Below are 25,548 nucleotides of genomic sequence, written 5' to 3' on the forward strand. Positions count from 1 at the left end.
AACCTCTCGTTCCCGTCGCACGGCCGACAGGGCGATGATAAGAAGCAGTTGGGTAGCAGGCCAATTTCGGGAAACAAAAGGTATCTCGGATCAAGCAGGCACGGACGGCCCCCTCTGCCGTCGGCTGTGAAGTGATGGGAGCCCTGGGAGGGGGCCTTGCTGTCTGCCGGAGCGTCAGTCTGCAGGCAGGGGCCAGGTGTTTTCGCCCACACCTCACCCGGTGAAGGATCAGCAGGCGGGGGGGGAAAGGAAGACAGCGGGGGTCTCAACGCCTCAGGGAGGCTAGCCCAAGTCCTTGCGTTGCCACCAGCGGCAAAGTCGGGCGCAGGGGGTAGAATAGGCCCCCCTCACCCTGCCTCCAATGTAGGTGTCCGGGGTGGTCCTCCACCGCTCCCGCTTACCTCTGCGGTACCGGTCGTCCACCGCTCACGCCGGGGGCCCTCTTGGCTATCCAGGGCACACCTAAGCCCGGTTGCGTGCTGCGGGCAGGGCGCAGTCAGGCAGGGGTGTCCGGGTCGGTCCTCTCGATCGAAGAGTGCAGCTGTTCGGTCCCATCCTCCGGGTCCGGCGCAAGTCGGCAGCTCAGGATCTTCTCCTCCCACCGGCGGGCAGCGCCGCCAGTGGTGATAATGCGCTCCGGCCTCTCGAGGGATCAGGGTGCGGGAGCCGCCATTTTGAATCCGCTCGGCGACCCTCTTCGCTCGCCGGATAGAGGTGTTAGCCATCTCTTCTTCGCTTGGGAGACGGTGCAAAAGTTGCTGAGGAGGTTCTGCAGCGGATGGTGCAACTTGTAGGGTTCCGGAGCACTTTAAAGTCACTTAAAACATCTTATCATGGCACATCAGCGCGGAGCTCTCAGGAAACACGTCCGCTCTACATGGCGGTTAGCCACGCCCCTCGAAGTACTCAGACCACAGGAGAAACTGTCTGTGCCTCAACTGGAGCAGGGGTCCCTCACTGAGGACAGGACTGATACCGTTACTTGACCCGAGGCCACATCGGACGAGGACTCAAGCTGAAGTCGAAACTTGATGTTTAGTCCCGTAGTCGAGCCAGAAGAAGGTGAACCGCTGTTCCCTTCGATGTAATCTGAAAGCTGCTGTGCCTTCAAGAACTGATCCAAGAGTACCTGGCTAGGAGACCTCTTCCTGAGCTACGAGGGACCATCGTGCACCGCTAACCTTCGCTGAAGCACCCTGGAGGTCAGCCTTCGAAAGATTGCCAACCAGAGACTGGGCACCGCCGAGGAGAATGTAGAGAAGCACCGCCCAGCCGTCCATTCATCGACCAGGGTTTGCAGGTTTGCCACAACCACTGGAGTCCCGTCGAAGCCGGGTTGCCCAGAAGCGGTAACCGCTTGACGCAGTGCTGCCGACGACCGGAGCATCAACGCGACGCCCCACTGATGACACTTTGAATTCAAGGACGCTCTTGCCAGCACCGCCGACCGCTTTGTCCCAGCGGAGAAAGTCCTGGCTGCCGAGGAGCATTCTCCGGTGGGTTTCCCGCCACTCGAAGACCGCAGAGGCGCCGACTCCCTTGCTGGGCCATAGTTCTTCAGTGACTCTTTGCGGCAACAAACCATTGTCGACGAGGTGCACCACATGCCGCCTTATCTTGGTAGGACGTCCACGACTGATCGTTGACGAGCACCGCACGGACCGAAGCAGCGGCCTCGACGTCTTTGTTCATCATTTCTTCGAGGGATCTCGACGATCCGTGGCTCCTGCCTTTTTTAAAGGGAGCCGCTCAAGAAGGATCAGTCGACGACCCGACGTCTAACTCTACTCAACCAGGTTCACTGGGGAGGTAGAACCTTTTTGGAGGAAAGTAAGACTCATCTAAACAATATATGGACTGGCTTGTTTTATATTCGCTGAAGCAGGTGAGTGGAGTTGTGCCCCTGCAATGCTTTGTTTGCCCAAAATTTGTAAACCTAAGTGTCCTCAGACCCTGCGTCCCCCGCGGCCCCATTTTGCCCAATAGTTGAATTAAATACCCCCAGGCCCCAGGTGCTGTGTGCATCTCCCCGGCTCCCCTTCCTGGTCAGCGCTCCAGCCTCCCGTTCCGCCGCCACCATCTGATTGGCTTACTCACTTGGTCATAATTGGCCCACCGAGGGCAGCCCTCTGCCCGGCAGCCCCTGCGGCTAAGTGCCCCAAGGCAAAGGGCGGCTCCAAAACAGGCAGATCCAGAAAGTGTCTGCAGGTCTCCGCAGGGGAAGCCAATGAAGCCAGCATTGAACAGACACCAACAAAACTGTAAGTGTGGCATGGGTGGGGTGTAGAGCAGTTACTCGGCTCCAGAAAGCCCCCACCACTCTACCTTATCTTTCCTTGAAGTAAACTGCCATAGAATCACACCATGCACACCTAGAGAGATTTGACCACCAAGCTAAATCCATTCAAGGCTGGCCTGTAAATGTTGTCCTGCATAACATACTTACCAATGTTAACTTGTGCCACTCCCAGCGACAATGATGAAGATTAACCAGCCTCACATTAAGGTGCAACTATGTTACCAAGAGCCACACTTAAATGGAATCATGAAGGATATCATGTCCCACACTTAGATAGAATTGTAAATGATAGCATGTACCTCATCTAGACAGAATTATGACTGGTAGCATATGGCTCACTTAGTTGGTACTGTAAATGATGGATAGAATTGCGAACGATAGCATGTGCCACACCTGAAAGGAATTGTCCATGATAGCATATCCCGCACTTGGATAGACTTGTGAATGATATCTAGAGAGTGTGTCCTAATAGCGTCACTATCTTGGAATTAAACTTAGAAATGGTGCCCCAATAGCGTCACCATGTTAAAGTTGAATCTAATAAGTGTGCCCTAAGATTGTCACTGTTAAATCTAGAAGATATTCCCAACCTCAATGTGTGTGTCCTAATAGCGTCATTATCTTAAAGTTGAATCTAGAACATGTGCCCTAATAGCGTTGATGTGTTAAAGCTGAACTTAGAAAGCGCGCCCTTATAGCATTATTAAACTTGCAGCAGATTGTGATTTCTTGTGACTGTTAGCATATCCCACTCTTGGTTGGAATTGTGAATGTTAGCACGTTCCACTCTTGGCTGAACGGTGAATGATGGCATATACCACTCTTAGTTTAATTGTGAATGATAACATGTGCCGCACTTAGACACAATTGTGATAAATAGCATGTGCCCTAATAGCGTCACTAGCATAACTCAGTCTGGTTCTCAACCCTCCAGACTGAACACATTCAACTGATCTCCTCAGCACCACACCTACCGCTAAGAAGCAGCTATCATACAACAACCACACAGGCTGCACACATACCTGGTGCGCCCATGCACTTTACGACTCTCTCGCTCTCTCTCAACTGACTTGAACTGCGGTTCCCGAGGGCGTTCAACCTACCAGCGCCTTGAGATCATAGCAATGGTACATAAGGCGCTATACAAATGCAAAGTAACTTAACATAACATATAAATCTGCCCTAACGCACAGCAGTTTGAGAATTGTTTTTTATTTTTTTACCTGGGTTAACCACAGTTACCATGGCACTATTTTGCCACTCCATTTTATTTTTTGAGATCAGCACACCCCACCTTATGTCGAGTGCTGATGGGGGGGGGGGGGGGGGGAAATGGTCTTTCTCACTATTTATGTAACTTTTAGTTATTGTTACAAGTTCCTCAGATAGGCTGGTGGCAGTGTACCTTTTTGCATGACTTTTTGTGGATTTCTACCGCAGGCTGTCATTGCAGCTGCAGAAGGGACACAGGGGTCCCCATTTGCCTAAAATGGTTGCTGTACTTTAAGCCCTGTTCATGACTTGTTCTTACTTGAGCGTTCTACTTTCCTGGGTGGGGAGGTCTTGATGGGCCTTTCGTCTTTGGCGGGCTTCCCATGGAAAGCCTGCCAAGGTGCTAGGACTGGTGGTCGGTCAAAATACCGAAAATAAAATCTCGAACTGCAAAAATCTCGAATACAAAATCCCGAAAAAAATATCGAATTATTTATTTATTTGTGTTTTTGGGGTCAGGTAAGTAAAAAAAAAAGGGTTAAAATAAAAAAAAAGAAAAAAGTGGGGTTGGGGGGGGGGAACCCCCCCATTTCGAGAAAAAAAGTCATAAAAAAATTCGATATTTTTTTTTTTCGGCCTTTTTGTTTTCGAGATTTTTGTTTTCGAGATTTTTGTTTTCGGTATTATCACTATAAACCGCTAGGACTACCTTAAAAGACAGCAACTGGTGAAGTAACACAAACCTCCCATTTCCTTGTCCTGAAGTCTTCCTGGAACCAGTTTGAACAGAGAGGCGGGCTGTACCCCAGATTTGCATGAGCGGCTTGAATGGTGATTGGTGGGCTCAGCCAGTATTTTTGCCTAAAAGGCGAAGGTCCCGGAGCTGAACCTCTTCGACCACTGTACTGAAGATCCCAACAGAAATTCAAAGGTCAACGTTCCAGCAACTACCATGCAGTGCTGAAGACTCGACACCGAATTCCGAGCGATAGGGAAGATCTCTTGAGGACTACGTCATCCCCTGGACTGGTGGATCTAACCAGTCTGAAGCCCACCTGCATGTTGCGCCATCCCATGAAGAGCTGTGACACTACCGGCCTATAAGCTCCCAATACCTTGGGACCTGTGCCATTTTGTGGTGCAACAACGTGAAGCGTGGTTCTGGCTGAAACCTCGTGGCCATCCTTCTGGGCCCGCAGTGACATTTTGCCACTCTTTGAAGTTCCCTCAGCCGGGTTGTGGACTGAGAGCTGAGGGAAGGTCTCCCAGAAGCCAACCGTCGCTAAATTGAAGCATGTGAAGGGCTCAAAAGCGCGAGTGCTGCAAAGGTCCATTGCTGGCCGTCCCACTTCTCGAGTGCATCCACCTGCTCCGTCCAAAGTTCCTTCTTCAGCCATCCAGGCCAAGAAACCCGAACCACGGACAACTGTCGCCTTACCTTGGGCACCAACCTGCTGCACCAAGTTCTTCATTGATAACGTAGCATAGGTACTTACCTTGGTCTTGTTGCGTTGCTCAGGTGTTCTTGGAGGGTTGCAGTTAAGCTGTTACTTGCACCCCCCCCTCCCCTCCAGGGCACCCTGAGTCCCATTGAAGAGATCAACCCATTGGGTTATAAATGGCTAAAAATGAACTATTACCTACCTGCAAACCTGAAGACATCACTGTAGACTTTGTTCTGTTTGCTGCTTGCCTACCTCTTTCCTCCTAGGCCCTATGTCACTGAATCTCCAGTGCCCATCTTGTCTCTGTCACTCATTTAGTATAAGGTTGCATTTTTGAAGAGTGGTTAAAGAGTTAACTTAAGTTGCAAGAGGTCATCGAAGTTTGCTTATTAGTAGTTTCCACTAACTTTTGTGTTGCTTTGGATTTGTGATTGATTTTAAAGTGGGCTGCCTTTTATTCTACTGTGATTTTACTGTGTGGATAGTACTTACATGGTTTATTTTGTAAAGCCTTAGTGACTTATTCTGCCCTGTGCTGTATTTACAATTCAACATGTCTGCAACTACCGGATCTGATTGACTTGGTTTCCCTGTGATGTATTTGTAACTATACTCGTCATGAGGTTCCTGTTCCCTTTGCCTGCTGGGTCCCCCACAACACCACCGTACCCTGACCTGAGCCAATAGGCAAGGCCTGTGTAATTATTGACTTTTGCATACCTGAATACCTCATGTAGCCCCTCCCACCATGAGGTGTGGCTCTGCCAGATTACCTACCCTTACTTTGTCCATAATGCATAGCTGTACGCTTGAAGTTGCTCCCTCGTAAAATGAGGCGTGGCTTTTCCTGATTATGCTTTTAAGACCCTCCTGCATGTTGTAACCCTTATGCGTGGTTTTGATATTTTTTTAATGTCACTTCGCACTTACTGTAACTTGCGCCTAGATGCCTGAGGGTTTTGTGCACTGCTATAAATGCAAAGATAAATATAAAATACATTATTTTTATAAAACTGTTAGTGTTTCCTTGACCCAACTGTATGCTCTAAGTACTGTGTGCTTCACTACATCCCTTCTCCCTCCTAAACTGAGCCTGGCTGCTCCGCTGTTGCTATCAAACCTTTGGGTAGTTCAGGCTAAACCTAAAGGGTTAAAACCCTGTCACCCAAGGTGGGCTTTTCCAAGTTCTGTCACAGACAGCAACTTGTGTTAAACTCCCTAACGCATCCACAAAGGTTTTGGCGGTTAGCCAATCAGGCTAATAATAAAATCCTCCAAACATTGACAGTCACAAACACAGAATGAGTACTAGTAACGTCTGTGCTGGGAAATCCGGATTAACCCAGTTTAAACCACTGTAGAGCGTAAATTATAGTAGCCATCAGCCTACTTTACAACACATGACAAACTCACTGTGGGATCAAAATGTGTTGCTTAAAATGCAATCCTGCCCTGGTAGCCATATAGGCTGCTAAGGCTGCCCATTATGAAAAATGTTGCAGTGGCAGGGGGATTTGAGCAGAAGTCACTCTGATGACCAGAGTAAAGTTAAAGAAATCTGGCAACACAGCAAAACTCTGGGTTCCCATAAAATGTGACCATAGACACCCGAAAAATGCTATTCTTTAATAACCATAGAAAAGTTACGCACAGTGTGACTAGATGGTAAGGGACTGGTGAGGGAAGCTTAAGCACGGATTCTGTGGCAGTGCAGTCGTTCATGGCTGTTAATCTATGCACACTGGCTTTGCTTTTGAAAAATAAATGTTCTGTCCAAATGCTCTGATTTAGTCCCTTGCATCATGATAATCAGAGTATGTATGATGCAGACTGTGTGGACTAGGAGTAATGTAGTTTGTACTGTGAGCAACTTATTTCTTGATTTTGTTAATTTTCTCACTGCAACTTTACTCTTGTCTCTATTTTAGTCTTTGCACGACACTGTCCTTGCAATGGGAACCAGAGATAATTGCAGTAGCAGTGATGTACCTTGCTGGTCGCCTTTGTAAGTTTGAGATTCAGGAGTGGACATCAAAACCTATGTATAGAAGATGGTGGGAGCAGTTTGTTCAAGATGTTCCAGTTGATGTACTTGAAGGTACTTTTAGACTTTCACTAAAGATTTGCAATTGCAATGTCTGTTTTTGGCTTTGAAAGCTGCCGATGGTGAGGATGGAAGATCGGAGAGATGGGAAAGGTGTGCTCCCATTGTGTTTCCATGCACCAATAGAACTGCAGAATATCTTTTTACGCTTCTCATTGGCTTGCTCTACTGCAGCTCTGCTGTGAAGGCAAACCATGCAGCTGCATGGTACACATCAGTGCTGATAGATCTCCATTGCAACTTCCCTTTTAGCCACATTACCATCTCTTGTATATTTTTCACTTCATCCTATCCTGTTTAATTTCCCCAACCTACACCCTCTAAATCTCTTGGGTATGTAATGCTTTTTTGTTCTCTTAATGTTGTTGAACATGTTATATGGTTTGCATACCATGTTCTCAAAACAGCCTAGGTAACTAGAACAACCTATGATTGCCAGTTGAATGAATCAGAGAAGGTACTGGGGGAGAACAAAAACTTTACATACAACTACATTTGAAATGGTGGCTGATGTATTTAATTGTAATAGGATGGGGGTTCAAAGGAAACCCTGATCAGACTGAGAAGGCTCAGTGTAAGAGAGTTAACATTTGTATGCTTCATTCCCTCTCCTAGTCAGACTTCCAGCACCTTTTTCTTTCAATCCTTAATTAGTGGAGCCTTTTTTCCACTCATTCATTCTTGTGGGCTCTGTCTTTTGGAACTCTATTCTTTGTATTCTACCTGCACTATGGAATCTGTCTGCTCTATAGCTCTTACAGGCTTCTGTGTTGGACTACTGTTGCACACAGCTCTTTATGGGCGGTATTGCTGGGGACTTGTAGGGCCCCCCTTTAAGATTATTTTTCTATATCCTCGAGTAACTACAGTTAAGGATAGAGATACTAGTATCTCTCCCAAAATTCTATATTCTGAGAGAGTTTGGCGCACACCACCTTCATTGGAGTGCCAAAGGGATACCTAGTATCCTCCTCCTCTCTACCTGTGACTTTTTACTCACATAGACAATCTCCTAGTTATGGCTGGTGGCAGTGGACGTGTTCTACTAACTATTGTGTAATTTGCATACCGCAGGCTATGCTCACAGCGGCACCCAAGTACCAACTTTAGGCCTCCATTTTTTTTCTCGCCATTACTAGCGTGGTGGTTCTTTGTTAGCCCTTCTACCATTCTGGGAGGGGGAGGTCAGTGTGTTTTGCCTTTGGTGGGAAACCTTGGGTATCCCTGTCTAGCCTCCAGAGTGTCTGGTCAGGCAGGAAGTGGGGGAGGAGTCTTGCACCCCCCCCCCCACCACCACCTCCACTGTTGTTTGCCTGCCAGAGCACCTGGACAGGACCAGCTCCCACAGGGGGTCTGGCTGACCTGATTGGACAGCCAAACGCCAATTTCTGTAAAATGCTGAGCAGGTTTGCAGAGGAGTGTGTGATGGAACTGCATAAAAGGCGAGGCTTCTGGAGTGAAATGCAAGTTGACCACTGGAAGCTGAAGTAATTGAAGACGACGACCAGAGCCGCCGGCAGACACTTTGCAACACCGTGAAACGACCACTGCTGTCCTGACCCTGTTTTCTATGCGACAGAGGAGCTCCAAAGAGGAAGACTCCTTCACTTTGGCTGGTGGGAACAACCAGTCCCAAGACTAACTTTGAATTGAGCCATCTCCCGAGCTACTGGGAGCTTCCAGAGCTGCGGAAACCCCGATACCATGAGACCAGCTGCTCCTTTTCGAGTGCATTGTTGTGGAAAGGCTGAATCCGTCCAAATCTTTGCTGAACCCGTAAGGGCACTGAGATTTGATCCAGCTCGCCCAGACACCCTCACAAAAGTGCGGTACTGCAGGTATCGAAGAAGATTGACCGGACGATCCGTGTCCTTTGTTGGTGCTGCAAAAAAGGCACCAAGACCGCAGAAGGAACCAAAAAATTGCAGAAAGTCGTGCCACAGGTCCGCACTTGAGACTGCTGCTGAGCGATTCTGTCCATAGTCCTGCCTTCAGTCATCAGACCAAGGAATCTGGAGGTCTGGTCCAGAGCTGCAACATCGCAGAGCATCCAGCACAAACATTTTCTTCTAACCTAAGGTACTTTGGGGGGAAAAGGTATTGCTTACCTGATTCCAAGAAGTCGCTGCAGAGCATTGGAGTGCACCTAGAGGTCCAGGGTCACCCCATCTTACTTCTGACTCAAGCTGCTGCTTGTGTCCCTTTGAGTCCTTTTACAGTTTCACTTGTTAGTTAACTTGCTGCTTCCATAACACTAGAGACTGTAAGAAATCCTCTGGAACTCTTGGTATTCTGCTGCTTGTCAAGACTTTGGGCCCTCTCTGAACTAACTGCGTTTAGTTAGGGTTGCGTTTCTGGGCTTAAAAGACTTGCTGTGCGAGGAAACCCTCTCTAGAACCTTGAACCAGGTTTATGTTACACTAATCATTTTCCTCCCTTAAAGTGACTTTACTACATGTGTTTGCAGAGTAAATGTATTACTGTATGAACTGTTAGAAACCGCATGTGCGCATAATAACCAATAATATGATAACATTGTCTTTTCTCTGTCTAAGGTTGCTACAAATGTAACCGTGAAGAAAACCAAAAGTGAAAGTGTCCTTTAAAGTGTATTCTCAAGTATTCCAAAGTGTTCTAGTGTAAACATCTAAAGTATTAAAGTGATTCTGGTGTATATATAATTTTATATAAATTACGTGTAAGAGTTTCTTTGGTGTGTGCATGTCTGTCTAAGATTCACTGTAATTACCTACAGCTCACGTCTTCCTCTTACGATGGGCCTAACTGCTCTGCCACTCTACCAAGGTCCTGAGTTAGTACAGACTTGATGTTGAGTTGGAGATCTACAAACCACTGGGATAGCTTACAAAAGTCTTACTACCAGTAGGATTTTAGGAAAACTCCCCCAACACTCTGACCCTATTATGTTTGTCTGAATTTTGTAACATGGAGGAGCAATGATTTAGGCATTATGTTCCAGTCCAGAGGAGTCCTGTCACCCACAGAATGGGATACACAGACAATGGCAAGTTCTGTTTGGCTCTGTTAGACCCCGTTAAGGTGTTTGCATATCTTGCACTCCTTTGCTTTGACTAAAACAGTGACACTGAATTACATAGCAAGTTACAATCTTCAAAGACTGCTGTTGGGTAAGATGTTCATAGTAATGATAAATCTTCTTGACCTGTGGCAACCACAGAACCTTTAGCTTTTACTGGTGGATTATTTTTCCTCATATCTCTGTGTGGGAACCTTTTTCCACACTCAAAGAAAATTTTACTCTTTTTATGGGTTTCCTTTTTAAGATTCTCCATAGTGTTTTTTTAAAGTTATCCTCTTTGACAACTTTTTGGCAATAAGTGCCTGTTGTTGCTGAGTTTCCCTAGGGGCGCCCCTTTTTAACTTTCTTTTGCTAACCCTGAGACTCAAGTTCAAACTGTAAGGCTGGCTGTCCGGAATGGACTGGCAACCCACCCCCCTATTTCCCCCCCCCCCAATTCACCCCACCCCCCACAAGTTTGAATGTTGCAAGGATGTTTGATTGGCTGATGTTCCTGCATAAAAGTCAGATTCTGGAAGCTGAAGTGGTAGTGGACCACTGGAACCAAAACCGAAGAGGAAGATGAAGAAACTGCAGCCGAGGCAATTTCCAGCGACCAGAGAGCGTATTGTGTAACCGGAGCCTGCTTCCATTCAATCAACCTGGGGACGCCGAATATGACGACCCCGACCCAGGTGTGCAACCCACTAGACCCAAAAAGACCTGCATTTTGTGACATCCCACGTTGTGCTGCGACCTTGCGGGGGTGCAATACCCTGGGACCATGAGCCGAATTCTGAATCTCGCTGAAACTTTGTGGGCATCCTGCTGGATCACCAGCGGCACTATTCAGGTCCGAAAATTCCCCATATCAGTGTGCTGGACCTTGCAAACAACGTGAATCCGACCAGCGATGATATTTATTCTTCTGTGCTGCTGAAAAGGCACCAAATCCGCAGAGCTGCATCCGTCCTTAGGAAACTCTTGCCTGGAGCATTCTCCTGTGAAACCTGCTGCAAAAGTCCTCCCAAAGTCCTCTCTTCTTGACAAAGGAATCCATCGTCTGGGTTTTTGGCTGCATATCCTGATGCCTTCCTGCTGTTACTCTTCTTCTGTGCTGAAGTACTGTGTTGGCTGGGGTATTTTACCTACCTTAAGCCTTTGTGATTTCTGTATAGCTTTGGGGTGTTATCTGTGATTGGGCGGCCACTTGTCCAGTTCACCCAGGCCCACTGAGGAATCCTCCTATGGTGTCTTCTCTGAAGTCCCTGTACCCTCAACTAACTTTAAAGGGAAATACATTGTTTGAATAATCTTCCTCTGCAACTCTGACTTTGCCTACAACTAAACCCTACCTCACCCTGCCTACAGCTGGCTCCTAGACCACTAGGGTCCCTGTAGTGCCTCTGAGTGAACACATGAAAAAGGGTAAGAAAAAGGGTGCTGCCCTGAAAAGAATAACAAGTGTGCAAATATTACTTACTTGTAAAAGAAGTTGGTTGGTAACTATAACTCTGAGAGTGAACAGTTACAAAACTTCTTACTTACCTTTAATGTGTGTTTGACTATTCTTAAAAGTATATATAAGGTTAAGTTACTCACCTGTGAATTGGTTGTGTGTCTTCCTCAAAAGTAATGCTGTAGTATTCACTTTACTATTCTTGTTAGGATAAATGTATGAGTGTCCCCAATTTGGTGTTGCCCCCACTGACTTGCTGTTAGCATGTCCAGAATAAGTCTGCCAAAGGTTATACTTCGCTTTAAGTTGCTGATAGCCCCTTAAAAAAGTATATAGGTTTCACGTAATGGCTGTTAGCTGTGTACCATCCTTAAACAAGTTAGTTATTCCACTGATCTTAAAAAACAACAGTAATAGAATATTGCAACTTTGCGTTTTACCTGCCTAGAATAGCTGTGCGCCATTCCTGAAAAGTGTTCTTTAGGTGTAGCTGACCTTGGCCTGCCTGAAGCATCCAAAAGTAGTGTTAAGAGTTATTGCTTATCTTGCACTGTGTTCCACTGTGCTGAAAAGCAACTATAATTGTATATTACACCAACACACTTTTACTCAGCTAGTATAACTTTGTATTATCACAAAAGTTGTAGAGGTATTTACTGTTCCACTAGTCACTGCATAACTGATGGGGTCTACTTCCCTTGTATTACTGAAAGTAAGCAGAAAGTAATCTATGGTGTTACCCCCCTCTAGAAATACTTTTAGGTGTTCTAAATCAAGTTGGTACTTTGATCTGTGTATTTAAAGCATAGTGTTGTGTTTTTATAATGTGTGTGTATGCTTTATGATAGTACTTACTAGCCAAGAATCTCTTGGTCTGCTTGTATATAAAATAGTGTCAGTGGTTCTTTGGACCATATGTATAATACAATTTCTTTGTACCGATTCTACATCCCGCTCTCCCCTCGTAAAATAAGCCTGGCTTCTCTGTCTACGCTACCCTGAACTCCAGTGGTACAGCCTTATACTAAGAGTGGAGTCTTGTACTGTCTCAGTTGAATGGTTTTACTAAGCCCTTCATTGGACTTTCCAAAAACAGTCCTAACATTAATATACAACAGTTGTGATTGGGGATATTAATCTATTGCTCAACCAACAATGTGCTAGGTAGAACTTCCCTTTTGTGTATAATTCGTTCCATTTGATGAGACCCCCAGCCCTTTTTGCTGGATCTTTGGATTTTTGTCTGACTCTCCTGAGAGGGAACCCTTTTCCTCATTCACTAATTTTTTTCTATGGCAACCCTTTTTTGGTTATTTTTGATGGAGTCTGCTTTCCTCCATCTTTTTCTTGCATCTGTATTTTACTATTGCAGCACGCAGCACATTCTGTACAGTGTTTCTAGAAGCTCCTTGAGCTTCCCTCTATGGTTTTCTTTTATTTTCCTGTGCTAACTTGATGTCAGGATAGGGAGGTAAGTTTTGTCCTACCTATGCTTTGGTTTTGTGAGATTGCCCCCGCCACCTTATGTGGAGGGCTGAGGGAATACATGGCACCCCTTTTCTCACATCTCCTGTAACTTTCTAGTTACAGTGGCAAGTCTGAGTGGCTGGTGGCAGTGGATGATTTTCTTACATTGCAGGTTGTATTTGCAGCCGTGGTAAGTGACACATGGGCTAGCATTGACCTAAATGATGCCCGTCTTCTTCTTTCAACACCTCACAATGGCTTGCCCTTTCTTGAGCCTTCTGCCAACCTGGGATGTGGAAGTCCTGTTCACTCTTTTATCTTTGACAGGCTCCCATTTAGAAGTCGCCCGAAGGCGCCATTGTGTCTGCGATGACGGGAAGCTGGGAGGACATCGGAACTCCTCATGTCTTTGTCCTCCAGTGTGTCTGTTTGGATCCTGTTCTGACTGGATGCCTGAAAGTAGCATGCTGTTACGACAGTTCTTCTAAAGTCCAATTAAGGGCTTCATAAAACCATATCTGAGGCAGTACAAAACCTCCACTCTTAGTAGAAGGTTGTACCACCTGAGAATGTTGGTAGCATGGATCGAGCAGTTAGGCTCATCTCGGGAGGGAGGGCTGTAGCTTGGTACAAAGAAATTGTAGCATACATATGGTCCAAAGAAACACTGAAACACTACGTATTGTAAAAATAATTTAAATACATGTAGGCCACGATAAATCTTGGGAATGGTAAGTACTATTGCATATTATATAAAACACAATAATAGAAAACAGCTTAATACTTAGGATATACAAACGAAAGTATAACCTTATTTAGAGGAGCATTAAGCAAGTCAAGTTGAGTCAAACCTCAAGATAAAGATTCAGAATGGCATAACACTATTCTTGTGTAATACAGCCACAGTAGTTGGATTTAAGAATACCATCAGTAATTCAAGGGCAGATGACCCTATTTGTCAGAATATACAGTGTTATTCAGTTATAGAATCACTTAATTTGACCAACACCGTTACAAGTATATCTTTCAACATATGTAACTTTCTTCTTTTATAAATGGGATACATTTACAACACCAATGTAACTTTTAAGAACACAGTTCAGAATGAATAACCTAACTTGTATACTTTCTAGAGGGGTCTGTTACGTAGTGAGCCAGAGACAGAAAGGTGTGGTAACAGATATTTATTTAATGCCAGCAGTTATCACGACGCTCGGTTAAATATGTCACTTATATCTCATAAGGCAGAATCAGTGACATAGGACTTTCTCCATGGTTTTAAACGTTCTTCAATAAAGTTCGTCATGGTCAAATCAGAGGGAGCCAGGTTTCAACTTAAATGCAGTCCATAAAGCGAAAAACCTTCGGAATGCAGCCTTTCCTTAAAAAAAAAAAAATAAAATGCAATTTGCACCTTTAATAATAAGGATGGAAAACCTCCTTGAAGCCAAGCGTACTTTGTATTGGATTAGAGCGTTTTCTCTGCACGCCCTTCTACTCCAGTGCTTGTTCATAACCTTTCCCCGGCTTGCTGATGACGGCTCTCCAGGATGCAGCCGTTCCTTGCTGACCTCGGCTTGGAATCACTTAAACAAACGTCCGGTGTCTGTTTTCACACTGGAATCTCCTTTTACTCAGGAGCCTTCATCCGCTGAGCAATCGGTCTGCGAGCCAGGTATGGGGCACTTCGTTGTGTTTTTCTTTTCCTTCTAATATGCCCACCGATATGGGGAACTGGCCTCATACCAGTCCGAGTTCGCTCCGTCAGCCTCCTTCCACTCCTGCAAGGCGAGAGACAAGTTGAGTTGTTTTCACCTGTTTTTAACTCCCGTGGCCCTCCTCCCCAGCAATTAACATCGGGCGTTCCCAGCCATGTGTTTCTCACCCCTGTTAGGTGTCCTGACCCACGTTTGAGCTATCATGCTGCAACATTTGGTGCTGTGGGCTTAGAAAATCCAAGATGGCCAAAAAGCCCACAAGTGTGCCAGAATCCAGGAGAACCACGCAGTTTGTGCGCACACCAAAATGGTTATCTCACTTGCCACCCACCAGTGTAAAGAAAGATCTTTGTTAACAAAATCCACTGTTACTGATGTCAAGAAGTTGCTGAAATCGTGGCTCACCGGACCACTTTAAAGATTCAACCCTTTTGTGGGGTTCCACATAACCATTTTACTGTAAGGAGCCCCATCAAAACAATGTTAAGCAAGGATTATTTACTACCATGTAAGAACCATTCCTGTTTGGAATGCATTAATCCAAGAAAGATCCCAAAAATGGATGCAGTACCAACAAAATCCTCAAGGCGGCGCTAGCGGTCTAAACTCTGACAGGAGAACTAAGTGCAGTTGCTGACAAAGGGATTTGACTCAGCTGACTTCAAAGGCTGCATTTTAATTAAAAATTAGCCACGTGCTGTTCCTAGAGGCCAGAAGCCTGGGAAACCCTCTCACCTCAAGAGATTCACACCACAGCCCAGGATATCACATGGTCATAATAACCAAATGCAAAGTGACCCCCTGGTCTGCTGACCTCAACCTCCTGGAGACCACACAATAGGCTATTGCACTTGAATAGAATATGTTGATTTTGACTGTTTCCTGTCAACAAAGGCCTGCCTGCCAGAAGACACATGTGATCACTGACCCACCCAAGTCTTGGAGGCGGACTCCAACACTCTGAGAACTGAATTGAAAGCAAAATATATATTTTACAGAAACACTGATAACTCTTTGTAATCAAATGACAGGAATGTATAACTTTGAGAGCCTTCATTTAAAAAATGTACCTTCGATTCAAGCCCAAACTCCAATTTGTGTGATGTTCTGGGGCACAACCCTGCTATTTATGTATACTACAGACTCTGTGTTTAAGCTAGAGAAATGGTAATTTACTGGAGTATGTATGGACAGGCCGTGTACATGTGTATAAATCTGGAGAAAAATCCGATGTTGCAAAACCCACAAAAAAGCACCAAAAGTTGCCATTTCTGAATGCAAGCCCCCAGGAAGAGCAGAATTGGAACAGGGGCTACCTCATGTGATATGTGATGGGTGCATGTAATTTCAAACCACTGTGTATCTATGAAATATGTCTTTGGGTCAAATATAGATTGTGTGTAAAGTTGACAGGGGTGGGTTCTCTGTATCATAAACAGACCTCATCATGATGACACTTCGTTTCATTCCCCCAATCAAGGGGAAGAGGAGGAAGTGGCCAATGACAAGTGGAGAGGGGTAGGGCCTAGAAAGCTAGCCTCTCCACCCACTTTCAAAACACATAAAAGCAGACAGTCAGGACAGATAGGGATTCTATTCCACCTGCTGCGGGACGCTCTGCCGGGAAAATCCATACTTTACCTCCATCAACCTCCAGAGAGCCAACATAGAGACTTCAATCTATCCACCTTCAGAGACCAAGACTTATACTTCAGAATTTGTAGCAGAGAGGTCAACTACAAGCTAAATCCCTCTTTAGCAGGCCTCAAATCATTGCCACTATTCACAGCCAGGCGAGCTGTTTGAATTCTTTGCAAGAACTCTTGCCATTTGCCAGAAGGCAGTGTTGTATCCAGAGAAAGCTGTGCAGAAAGATCCAGAAGCAGTGCTGTACCCAGAGAAAGCAGAGCAGTATCCAGAACCAGAGGCCAGAGATCCAGAGTGACCCAGACCGCTGTTAGCAGAACCAGAGAGTTGACTCAGATCACTGTGAAGTGCCGAGACCAGAACCGGAGTCCAGTCCGAAAACCTGACCAGATCCGTGGCGAGGCCTATTTCTAAATATATTGTGAGTACCTAGCAGAACTGTGCAGAAGCAATCTCTTAGTTAAAATAATATAATTCAATCTATTTTAATCTAACCAGAAGTGCCTCCTGTCACCTGTCATTTGCAAAGCTGTCACTTGTCATTTTCTAGTTGCAAGCTGTAACCTGTCGCTTTGAACTTTTAAAATTTCAAATCCGAAAAACTACCTTTATTTAATCGTCCGTATCTCTGGAACCGTTTGGGCTAGGAACTTTGTTTAACTTTCCTCTGGAAGCTTAGAATCTCAGCTTTTCAACAAGCCTAGAACCGACTTCCTACTCCTCATACTTTTGCCGTAATCACGATTCTCGCACTCGCGAATTTTACCGCGATTTGCAAGTTGGTTAAAAATCCAGCCACGCATTGCTTTCCTTTGCCAAAAATTCGTTTAACCTGCTAGTTACTCCTAGATCCTTGCTAAAGTGAGCCTGAACTCATCCCAAGTATATTTCACTCACCCTGAACCTCCTAAAGGTACCAAAATCTTCCCAACCAGGGGTACTACCAGAGAAGGGATAGCTACCCTTCCCGGGATCAGCCCAGGGGAGAAAATAGAGCCCCGTATCAGCCTGAGCGGGTTTCCCAGTTAGAGCGCCAGGTCCAAAATATGGCACGGGATCTGGGTCACATACTGAGGGCTCAACAGAACCCTCAGATGAGCATGCCACCGCAGAATGCCCCAAACTCTGGACCTGGTACTCCAGAACAATGACGGGGGCAGCACCCCGATAACACACCGGTTCCCAGGGAGGAGGCACAAGGGGAAGGGGGGTGTAAAGCCTTGGAGGAAGCTTCCTTCCCAACTTGTAAACAGCCCCTGGAAACCCAGGAACCGGAAACAAAATCTCCTGCCCCTGAAAGCCCGCCTCCCAAGGAGCAGGGGGTGGGGGGTAGGAGAAACAAAGGACCCAAACAGACCCACTTTGTGGAAGAGGTACAGGTCTTCCAATTTGAGGGAGAGGGATCCTCAAAAGATCCTGGGAAAAGGATCTTCTCCTTCAGAGATGGGGGAACTCCTCCCAAGGAAAAATGGGTCCCAAGGGATGTCAATTCAGACTGGGGAGATATGGAGACTGAGCTACCGCCGCCCATCATCTCATCCCAGAACCCACAATACCGAAATCCCCTGGTTCAAACCCATCCTGGTGACTGCCTCCAAAAGGGGGGGGGGGGGGCCCAGAACCGGAACCAGGGGAACCCACAATGGCTCTGATCTCCAGATGCCAACTTTTTCTTTCAGATTCCCAAGGCTCTCCACAGAATTCTGCCCAAATTTCTTCTCTTGCAATGTCCAAAACCAGAAAGTTAGCCCACCAGTTGTCCAAAAATGTGCATTATCTGTGCCCCCTTGAGGAGAAGGAGGGAAGATATTATGCCCCGGTACAAGTACAGGGGCAGGGTATGATTTCAGCGCTGGTGGACACGGGATCTCAAGCTACTTCTGTCCAGAAGGGCCTTTGATGAACTGAATGCAGGAAGGGGAGGGAATTACCAAATTCCTCTCACCTCACTTCCTGGACAACTCCAGAACTTTGACGGGAAGGAAATTCCTGTCGAGGGGACGGCAGATTTGGACATTAAAATGGGCGACACAAGTTGAAACACCCAGTCATAGTTGTGACTCCAGAGGGCACCCCTTGTTTACTAGGGAATGACCTCCTGAGAAGGTTGTCACCCCTAATAGATTGCGTAAACAAGGTCCTCTGGACCTAGACTAGCCGACCCATAAAATTAAAACAGAGTGTCAACCATGTTAGTTTAAACGGCACCTGCCACATGGTTGAACAAAAATCTGACCAAGTAGAATTTCACTTCCAGAACAACCAGATTCCAGACGTGACAGTAATAGCAGTAGGACAACAGACTGGTGATGGGGGGTCCTCTCTATTTCTGAAAATCAACCTTCCTTCCAGTTTAAGGTGGTATTCCACACTGGAAGGAAACACCCTGAAATTCTTTACCAATCCACAATCAGAAACTCCCACTCCTATAGTCCAGAAAGATGTGAAATCAGCTCAGAGCCTGGCTGATATTCAGCAAATTGGAGAGCAGTTGTTCATCCCTGTTCAGTTAAATGATGGGAAGGACTCTGTTCTCGCCCGAGTGTGTGTGAGCAACGGTAAGAGCTTCATCAGCGAAGCCATGTTCCGCCAACTCCCAAAAGATCCAGCCATTCCCACATTCAAACTGATGGACAAATGGGAAATGGACCTGGAAGCGCCTAATTCCAAACATCTCCTGCCAAGCAGGTGTATGCTCAAAATCTCCATTGGCAACAAGAGCGTAGTTCATAATTGTTGGGTCGTGCGAGACATCACTGCCGCCTTTTACTTAGGCAGTGACATTCTCAATCGCTTTGCCATTAGTTTGGACCTAATAAACTTCAAAGCTTGGTCCCGATTAGCGGATAATCCCATGGGCTTTGATGATCCAGAAAAAGCATTTAGGTCAGCTCAATTGCTACCTTATGCAGTTGAAATTCAGATCAAAGAGGAAGTCACCATCCCAGAAAGGACCCGACAATTCTCCCTGGAAGTGAAAGCTAAAAGCGGACAACATTTGAAAAACCCTGATGCTTACATACATCTAAACGCTTCTCTCCAACAGCAAGGGTTAGGGGTAAACCCAACACCATTAGTCAACATAGAACATGACACCATTCTAATAGAGGTGGATAACAGCTGCAGGCACCATTATTGGAATGGCGGTTGATGACCGACATTTTTCCATCGATTTAGGAAATGAACTGTTAGGACCAATCCCCAAGGACTGTTTTGACAGTGACAGTGATGACAATACAACACCAGACAGGATTTCTACCCGGCATGGGGGGGGGAACTTCCTGGTGTACACTTCCTGCCCCTATGGTAAGGAAGATGTGACTTGTGACTTCAGGAGGGATGAGGTGATTTTCCAGGTCCATGAGGGTTGCCTTTCCCACCTGAGGCCTCCTGTCTAAATCAGCACTCTGACCAGGGACTTCTCCACCCAGCTGGAGGAAGCCGCTGAGATAGCCAAACCAGAAGTCTTTCCAGGCTTCAGGCAGATGGTGGAAGAGAGAGTCAACCTAGCTGATGCCTGTGTGACTCTGGAACAAAAGCAAAAGTTGAAACAAGTTTTCTTGGATTTCCAAGATCTCTTTGCGGTAGACTCATATGACTGTGGTCGCACTGACATCCACACAACAACAATCCCCACTGACCCTGGCATGACTCCTGTGTTTGTGAAGCAATATCGCTTGCCTCTCGCATCAATGGAGTCCCTTACTGAAATAATTAAGAACCTTGAGTCCCGGGGAATAATCCGTCCAGTCCACAGCACCTTCAATAATCCGGTGCTGGGAATATTGAAGCCAAACGGCCAGTGGAGACTCTGCGCCGACCTCGGGGAGCTCAACAAACTGGTCCATACTTCCCGATGGCCTCTGCCCTAAATTGACCAAGGGCTGGCCCAGATCCAGGGGTCACAGGTATTCACTGCAATAGACCTGACCAATGGATACTGGACTGTGCCTGTCAGTAGGGAGGACCAATACAAGCTGGCTTTTACCTTTGGGGGCCAGCAGTACACATGGACCCGGACTCCCTTCGGATACCTCAACTTCGGCAATGAATTCAACATTTTCCTACACAAGGCCATGCCCGACCTGGGTGCAAGGGGTAACCTGGTTTATGTAGATGATGTCCTCATCAAAAGTTCATCTGTGGAGGAACACATAGCGGAGATCCGTTATGTTCTGACGCAGTTGAGGGCCGCCGGAGCAAAACTTTCCTTTCAGAAAGCACAGTGGTGTAGAACCCGTGTTAATTTCTTGGGGCATGAGATTACTCCTCAGGGTCTCTGTCCCCAGGAAAAGAAGGTGGAAGCACTCCAAAAACTGAAAGACCCCACAACTCTTTGGGAACTAAGGAGCCTCCTTGGACTGACTAATTACAGCAGAAAGTTCATTGAGGGCTACGCAGAAATCACCAGACCCCTGATTCATCTCCTGAAGGGGGGGGGGTCAAGTGGGAATGGGGTCCAGAACAAGCCGAGGCAGTAAGACAACTCAAAAGAAGCCTCTCACAAGCGCCCTGCCTAGCTTACCCTGTCAGAAACAAGGAGTTCTTCCTGGAGACAGGGTTCTCTAATACGTGCTTGACGGCAGTATTTGTCATGATCTCTGCTTCCAAAAGATCAGGACTTGCCCGACTCCCTTGGCAGCAGACCCATAACCCCGGTTCCGAGTGCCAGCCAGTCCCAATTGGGACCTTTTGGACCCTGTCCTGGCGCCAGTGGCACCAGGCTCATAAAGATGCCCAGTCCCAGCGCTGGAAGCGCCGGGCTCATAATGCTTGGGTGGACTTACCTGCAGCAGACCATGCTGCTTACTTACCTGCCAGTTGAACCCCTGATCCTCTTCTGTTTGGGACTACTTTTCCTGTTGGGTGGGGCAGGAGCCACTCCCTAGGTTCAGAACACTGGAACTCTTCTGGAAAGCAGGAACTCTTTTCTTACCTAGGCGTGGCTGTGGAAGGAGACACCTAAGCACTACAGGAGGCTATTTAAACCACACCGGATGGATGAATCTTGCTTTGCGTTATTCTGCATTCTCTGCAGCAGAACGCTCATCGTGTCTTCTGCTTCTGATCCTGGGCCTAAGGGAACAAAGGCTTACCATCCTGGAATCCAGTCTTCAGCAGCACCGGTAAAGACAAAGAAAGAACAGGTTAGCACTACGGTCTTCAGTGGCAGCGCATCTCTTACCTGGTCCATCGGCTGTCACCAACGCCTCGCGCTGCATTCCGGCATCTGAAAGACAAAGGCTTACCTACTCTTCGCATGCTCCGGAGGCCTTCGGCCTGCATCCCGCATCTGAAAGACAAAAGAAGGTGCGTTTAAAGACATTGGGCAACTTTATTACTCACGTGCCATTACTCCTTCCCACGCCGAATCCAGTGGGTATTCCAGCACCCTTCAGCTTCTCTAAAGCTCCGAACTTGTACCTGCAAGATAAAAGGGACAGTTAGTGCGCATCGTGAAGCAGGCTACAAGCGCTTACTTACGTGCTTCCAGGCGCTGCTATTCCTCACGCGGGTTCGATCCTCAACTCTCATCAGCCCGCCATCCGCCATCGCCGGAACCCTGCAAAACAAGAGATATCATTACAAAAGACTTTTAAGACATTTGAAGTTCCCAGAACTTAATTCGTGCAGTTAACGATGGACAGCAGTCCTCTGAGGTCAAGAGGCCTGCACCCTTATCCAGTGAAGAAACTGGTTACGGCACCCTGCCCCGAGGCAGATGGAGAGCTCGGCGTTCACTTACCTAAGGTGAGGGTGTTAACCTTTGGGGTTCTACAGGAGAAGAGAAAGGGAAGAGGAGAGAGGCACCCAATAACCCCAGTTCATTAATCCCATATTTTCTATCTGCAGACATCTTACTCTTCGAGTCAGACATACAGTGCACAGAGGTCCAGCCCAAAGAGCCAACCGTGTGTTACACATCACCTTTGAAGATACGGCATTCACCCAGTCAAGACCGGCGCCTCTGCGGGAATCAGGTGAGCGTTACAGTATTATACCAAAAGCATGACGAGGTCAATAAAGTAATCTCCTATGCGAGCAAAACTTTATCCTCTGTGGAGGAAAAATTCAACGATTGTGAGAAGGCACTCCTGGCAACGGTGTGGGCATTGAAGAATTACCGGCCGTTTATCCAGGGGGAACACATCATAGTGGAGACTCCACTCCAGCCTCTGCAATATCTCCAAAGTGACAGAATCCGGGCCGGAAATGTGAGGAATTCCCGAATTACTTCCTGGATTCTGTCAATGCAAGGCTTTCCTGTGGCGGTCCGATATGGCCAAAACAAGAAGAGTCCCCTCGCTCAAGGTCTGGCTGACTTGCATGATTGTGCCAGAGAAAACTGTCTCGAGGACGAAAGTCTAAAAATCATGGACAACACGGAGGCATACCTTAATTCCCCACACAAAGTCTTTGAAGAAGACAAGTGTGAGGGAATGCCCACTGTCTATGTGGATGGATGCTCTTACCATGTTGACAACGACGGGGAGAAAGAACTGGTGGCTGGCGTAGGGAATGCATGGGTGAAGGAGTTTCCAGAACCCTCCGCTGGATACAAAATTGGTCCCCAAAGTAGTCAGGTGGCAGAATTGATGGCTGTGCATCAAGCCATCCTCACTGCTGTCCAACATCAACTCCACAAACTGGTCATAATCACAGATTCTGATTATGTACGGAACGGGTTCGTGGAGCACCTGGTTAATTGGAAAACCAGAGGCATGTTATCTGCTAACTACAAACCCTTGAAACATGGGAAGTTGATCCAAAACATTGACGATCTGGTCACCTCAAATGAGATGACCATCCACTGGAAAAAGATCAAGGGTCATTCCAAAGTAGAGGGACCAGACAAAACTCGAAATGACTTAGCTGATCAGCTAGCCAAAACCGGGGCCATCCAAAGGGATCTAATCGAGATTGAGTCCCTGTTGGGGGAAATCCAGGTCACTGCTATCACTAGGTCCCAGACAAATGCTCACAATGACCTTTCAATTGCACAATGGAGCAAGGAGACCCCTGATGCTGATTTGATTACCGCTCAGAAGGGGGATCCAATAGTTGGTACATTTTACCAACACATTGAGGACCCTGAGAACTTTCCCCTGACGGATACCGATTACAACGGGAAAGAGGACCTTAGAGTGTTGATGAAATGTCCAAAAATGTTCCGGATCCAAGACGTTTTGTTGGTAAGGAAATCCAAAGCTGGCCACGATCAGTGGGTGGTTCCTACCTCATTCCGAAGCCTGATGTTAAGTCACGTCCATGATGCGGCCACCGCCGGTCATAGGGGGTTTCACACAACACTGGAAATCTTAAGAGAGGTTGCATACTGACCACACATGGGCCAGGACCTCAACCAATACTTGAAGGGTTGTCTTGTGTGTGCACAATTTCAGCCAACATCCCTCACACACCGGGCGCCTCTCCAAAAGAGGGGGATGACACTGCCATGGTCAGATTTACAAATCGACTTTGTAGGCCCTGTGATTCGCTCGACTAGAGGAAACAAGTACATGTTGACCGTTACATGCTTGTTTACCAAGTGGGTGGAATGTCTCCCAGCCCCAAATTGCAAGGCAGAAACAGCAGCCGCCCTGATGATTAACCACATCTTTTCCCGTTTTGGTCTACCTCAAAGGATTGAGTCAGACAGAGGTAGCCACTTCACCAGTGAAGTAATGACAAAGATGTGGGAGGTACTGGGGGTCAAGAGAAAGCTACACATTGCTTACAGGCCAGCTTCTTCTGGAGCAGTGGAGAGATACAACCGAACCATTGTGAGCATATTAAAGAAGTTTGTCGCAGATTCTGGGCTAAGTTGGGATATCCGATTACCTCTGGTCCTAATGGCCATCAGATCTACCCCTTCATCTGCAACCAAAATGTCACCATTTGAGTTGATGACTGGACGCAAGATGGTGCTTCCTCGGCATTTGCTCTACAGAACCCAAGAGCAAACGTTGATAAATGCCTCCACAACTCATGAGTATGTGGAGAATTTAAGGAAACACCTTCAGCATGCTTTTGCCTATGCTCAGCGGAATCTAGAAAGATCAGCTGAGAGTATGAAGACCCACTATGACCTGAAAACTTCCAGGAAGGAATATCAGGTGGGGGACCGGGTCTAGCTATACAATTTCCAAAGGAACCAGGCCAAGCAGCGAACATTTTTGCCTACATGGAAGGGATCCTATGAGATTATAGACAAGATCTCCCCTGTGGCCTACAAGATCTGCATCCCCAGAGGGGGAAGACAAGTGGGTACATATAAATCAGCTAAAGTGTTGCCATCCCAGGCACACTCTGCAACAACTGGAGGAATCCTCTGGAATCCTAGAGGGTACTGTGTCAGATTAATTCACTTCTAACTTAACATATCCTACATATCGCCTATCAAATTCTGAGTTTCTCAATGTGGGTGTTTTCGTTTTTGAATGCAAAAAGAAATGTGCATGTTCATATGTTTTGACTATAAATTTATATGCCACCCCACTATATCAATGGTGGGGGATAAATGTCTATGAATAGGTATTGCCGCTCTTCCTTTGTCATCCTACGAGAAAGAAAACCTTGAGACTGGCCAGGGAGGACAATCCGGAGACCAGGAGCAGAGACGCGAGGGGCCCAGGGTACCGCCCAATATTCCCATCAGGACCGGCGAGGAGAACCGAACGATCAGTACCGGATGGAGGAAAAGATGCTGAACTGTGCCATTTGCAGAATTGGAAGAAGATTATGCGGACAGACCAGTGCGTGGGTCAAAACCCTTGTGCACCCGACTCCCCATCGACTCAAATTCAAAGGGCAGTCACGTGGGGGGATTTGTTGGGTGTCCTGACCCACGTCTGAGCTATCATGCTGCAACATTTGGTGCTGTGGGCTTAGAAAATCCAAGATGGCCTAAAAGCCCACAAGTGCGCCAGAATCCAGGAGAACCACGCAGTTTGTGCGCACACCAAAATGGTTACCTCACTTGCCACCCACCAGTGTAAAGAAAGATCTTTGTTAACAAAATCCACTGTTACTGATGTCAAAAAGTTGCTGAAATTGTGGCTCACCAGACCACTTTAAAGATTCAACCCTTTTGTGGGGTTCCACATAACCATTTTACTGTAAGGAGCCCCATCAAAACAATGTTAAGCAAGGATTA

General features: G+C 46.7%; 1 protein-coding gene across 2 annotated transcripts in view; it reads left to right on the forward strand.

The window, feature by feature from the left end:
* Positions 1-25,548, forward strand: part of CCNK (cyclin K) — an 879,634-nt gene that overhangs the window by 314,693 nt on the left and 539,393 nt on the right. For both annotated transcript variants that reach the window (XM_069637425.1, XM_069637424.1), the window contains exon 7: positions 6,885-7,054. In XM_069637425.1, coding sequence (XP_069493526.1) covers positions 6,885-7,054 — 170 coding nt within the window. The remainder of the gene's footprint in view (positions 1-6,884; positions 7,055-25,548) is intronic.

This window comes from Ambystoma mexicanum, chromosome 14 (genome assembly GCF_040938575.1).
Source record: "Ambystoma mexicanum isolate Mex_15411 chromosome 14, UKY_AmexF1_1, whole genome shotgun sequence".
Lineage (NCBI taxonomy): Eukaryota > Metazoa > Chordata > Amphibia > Caudata > Ambystomatidae > Ambystoma > Ambystoma mexicanum.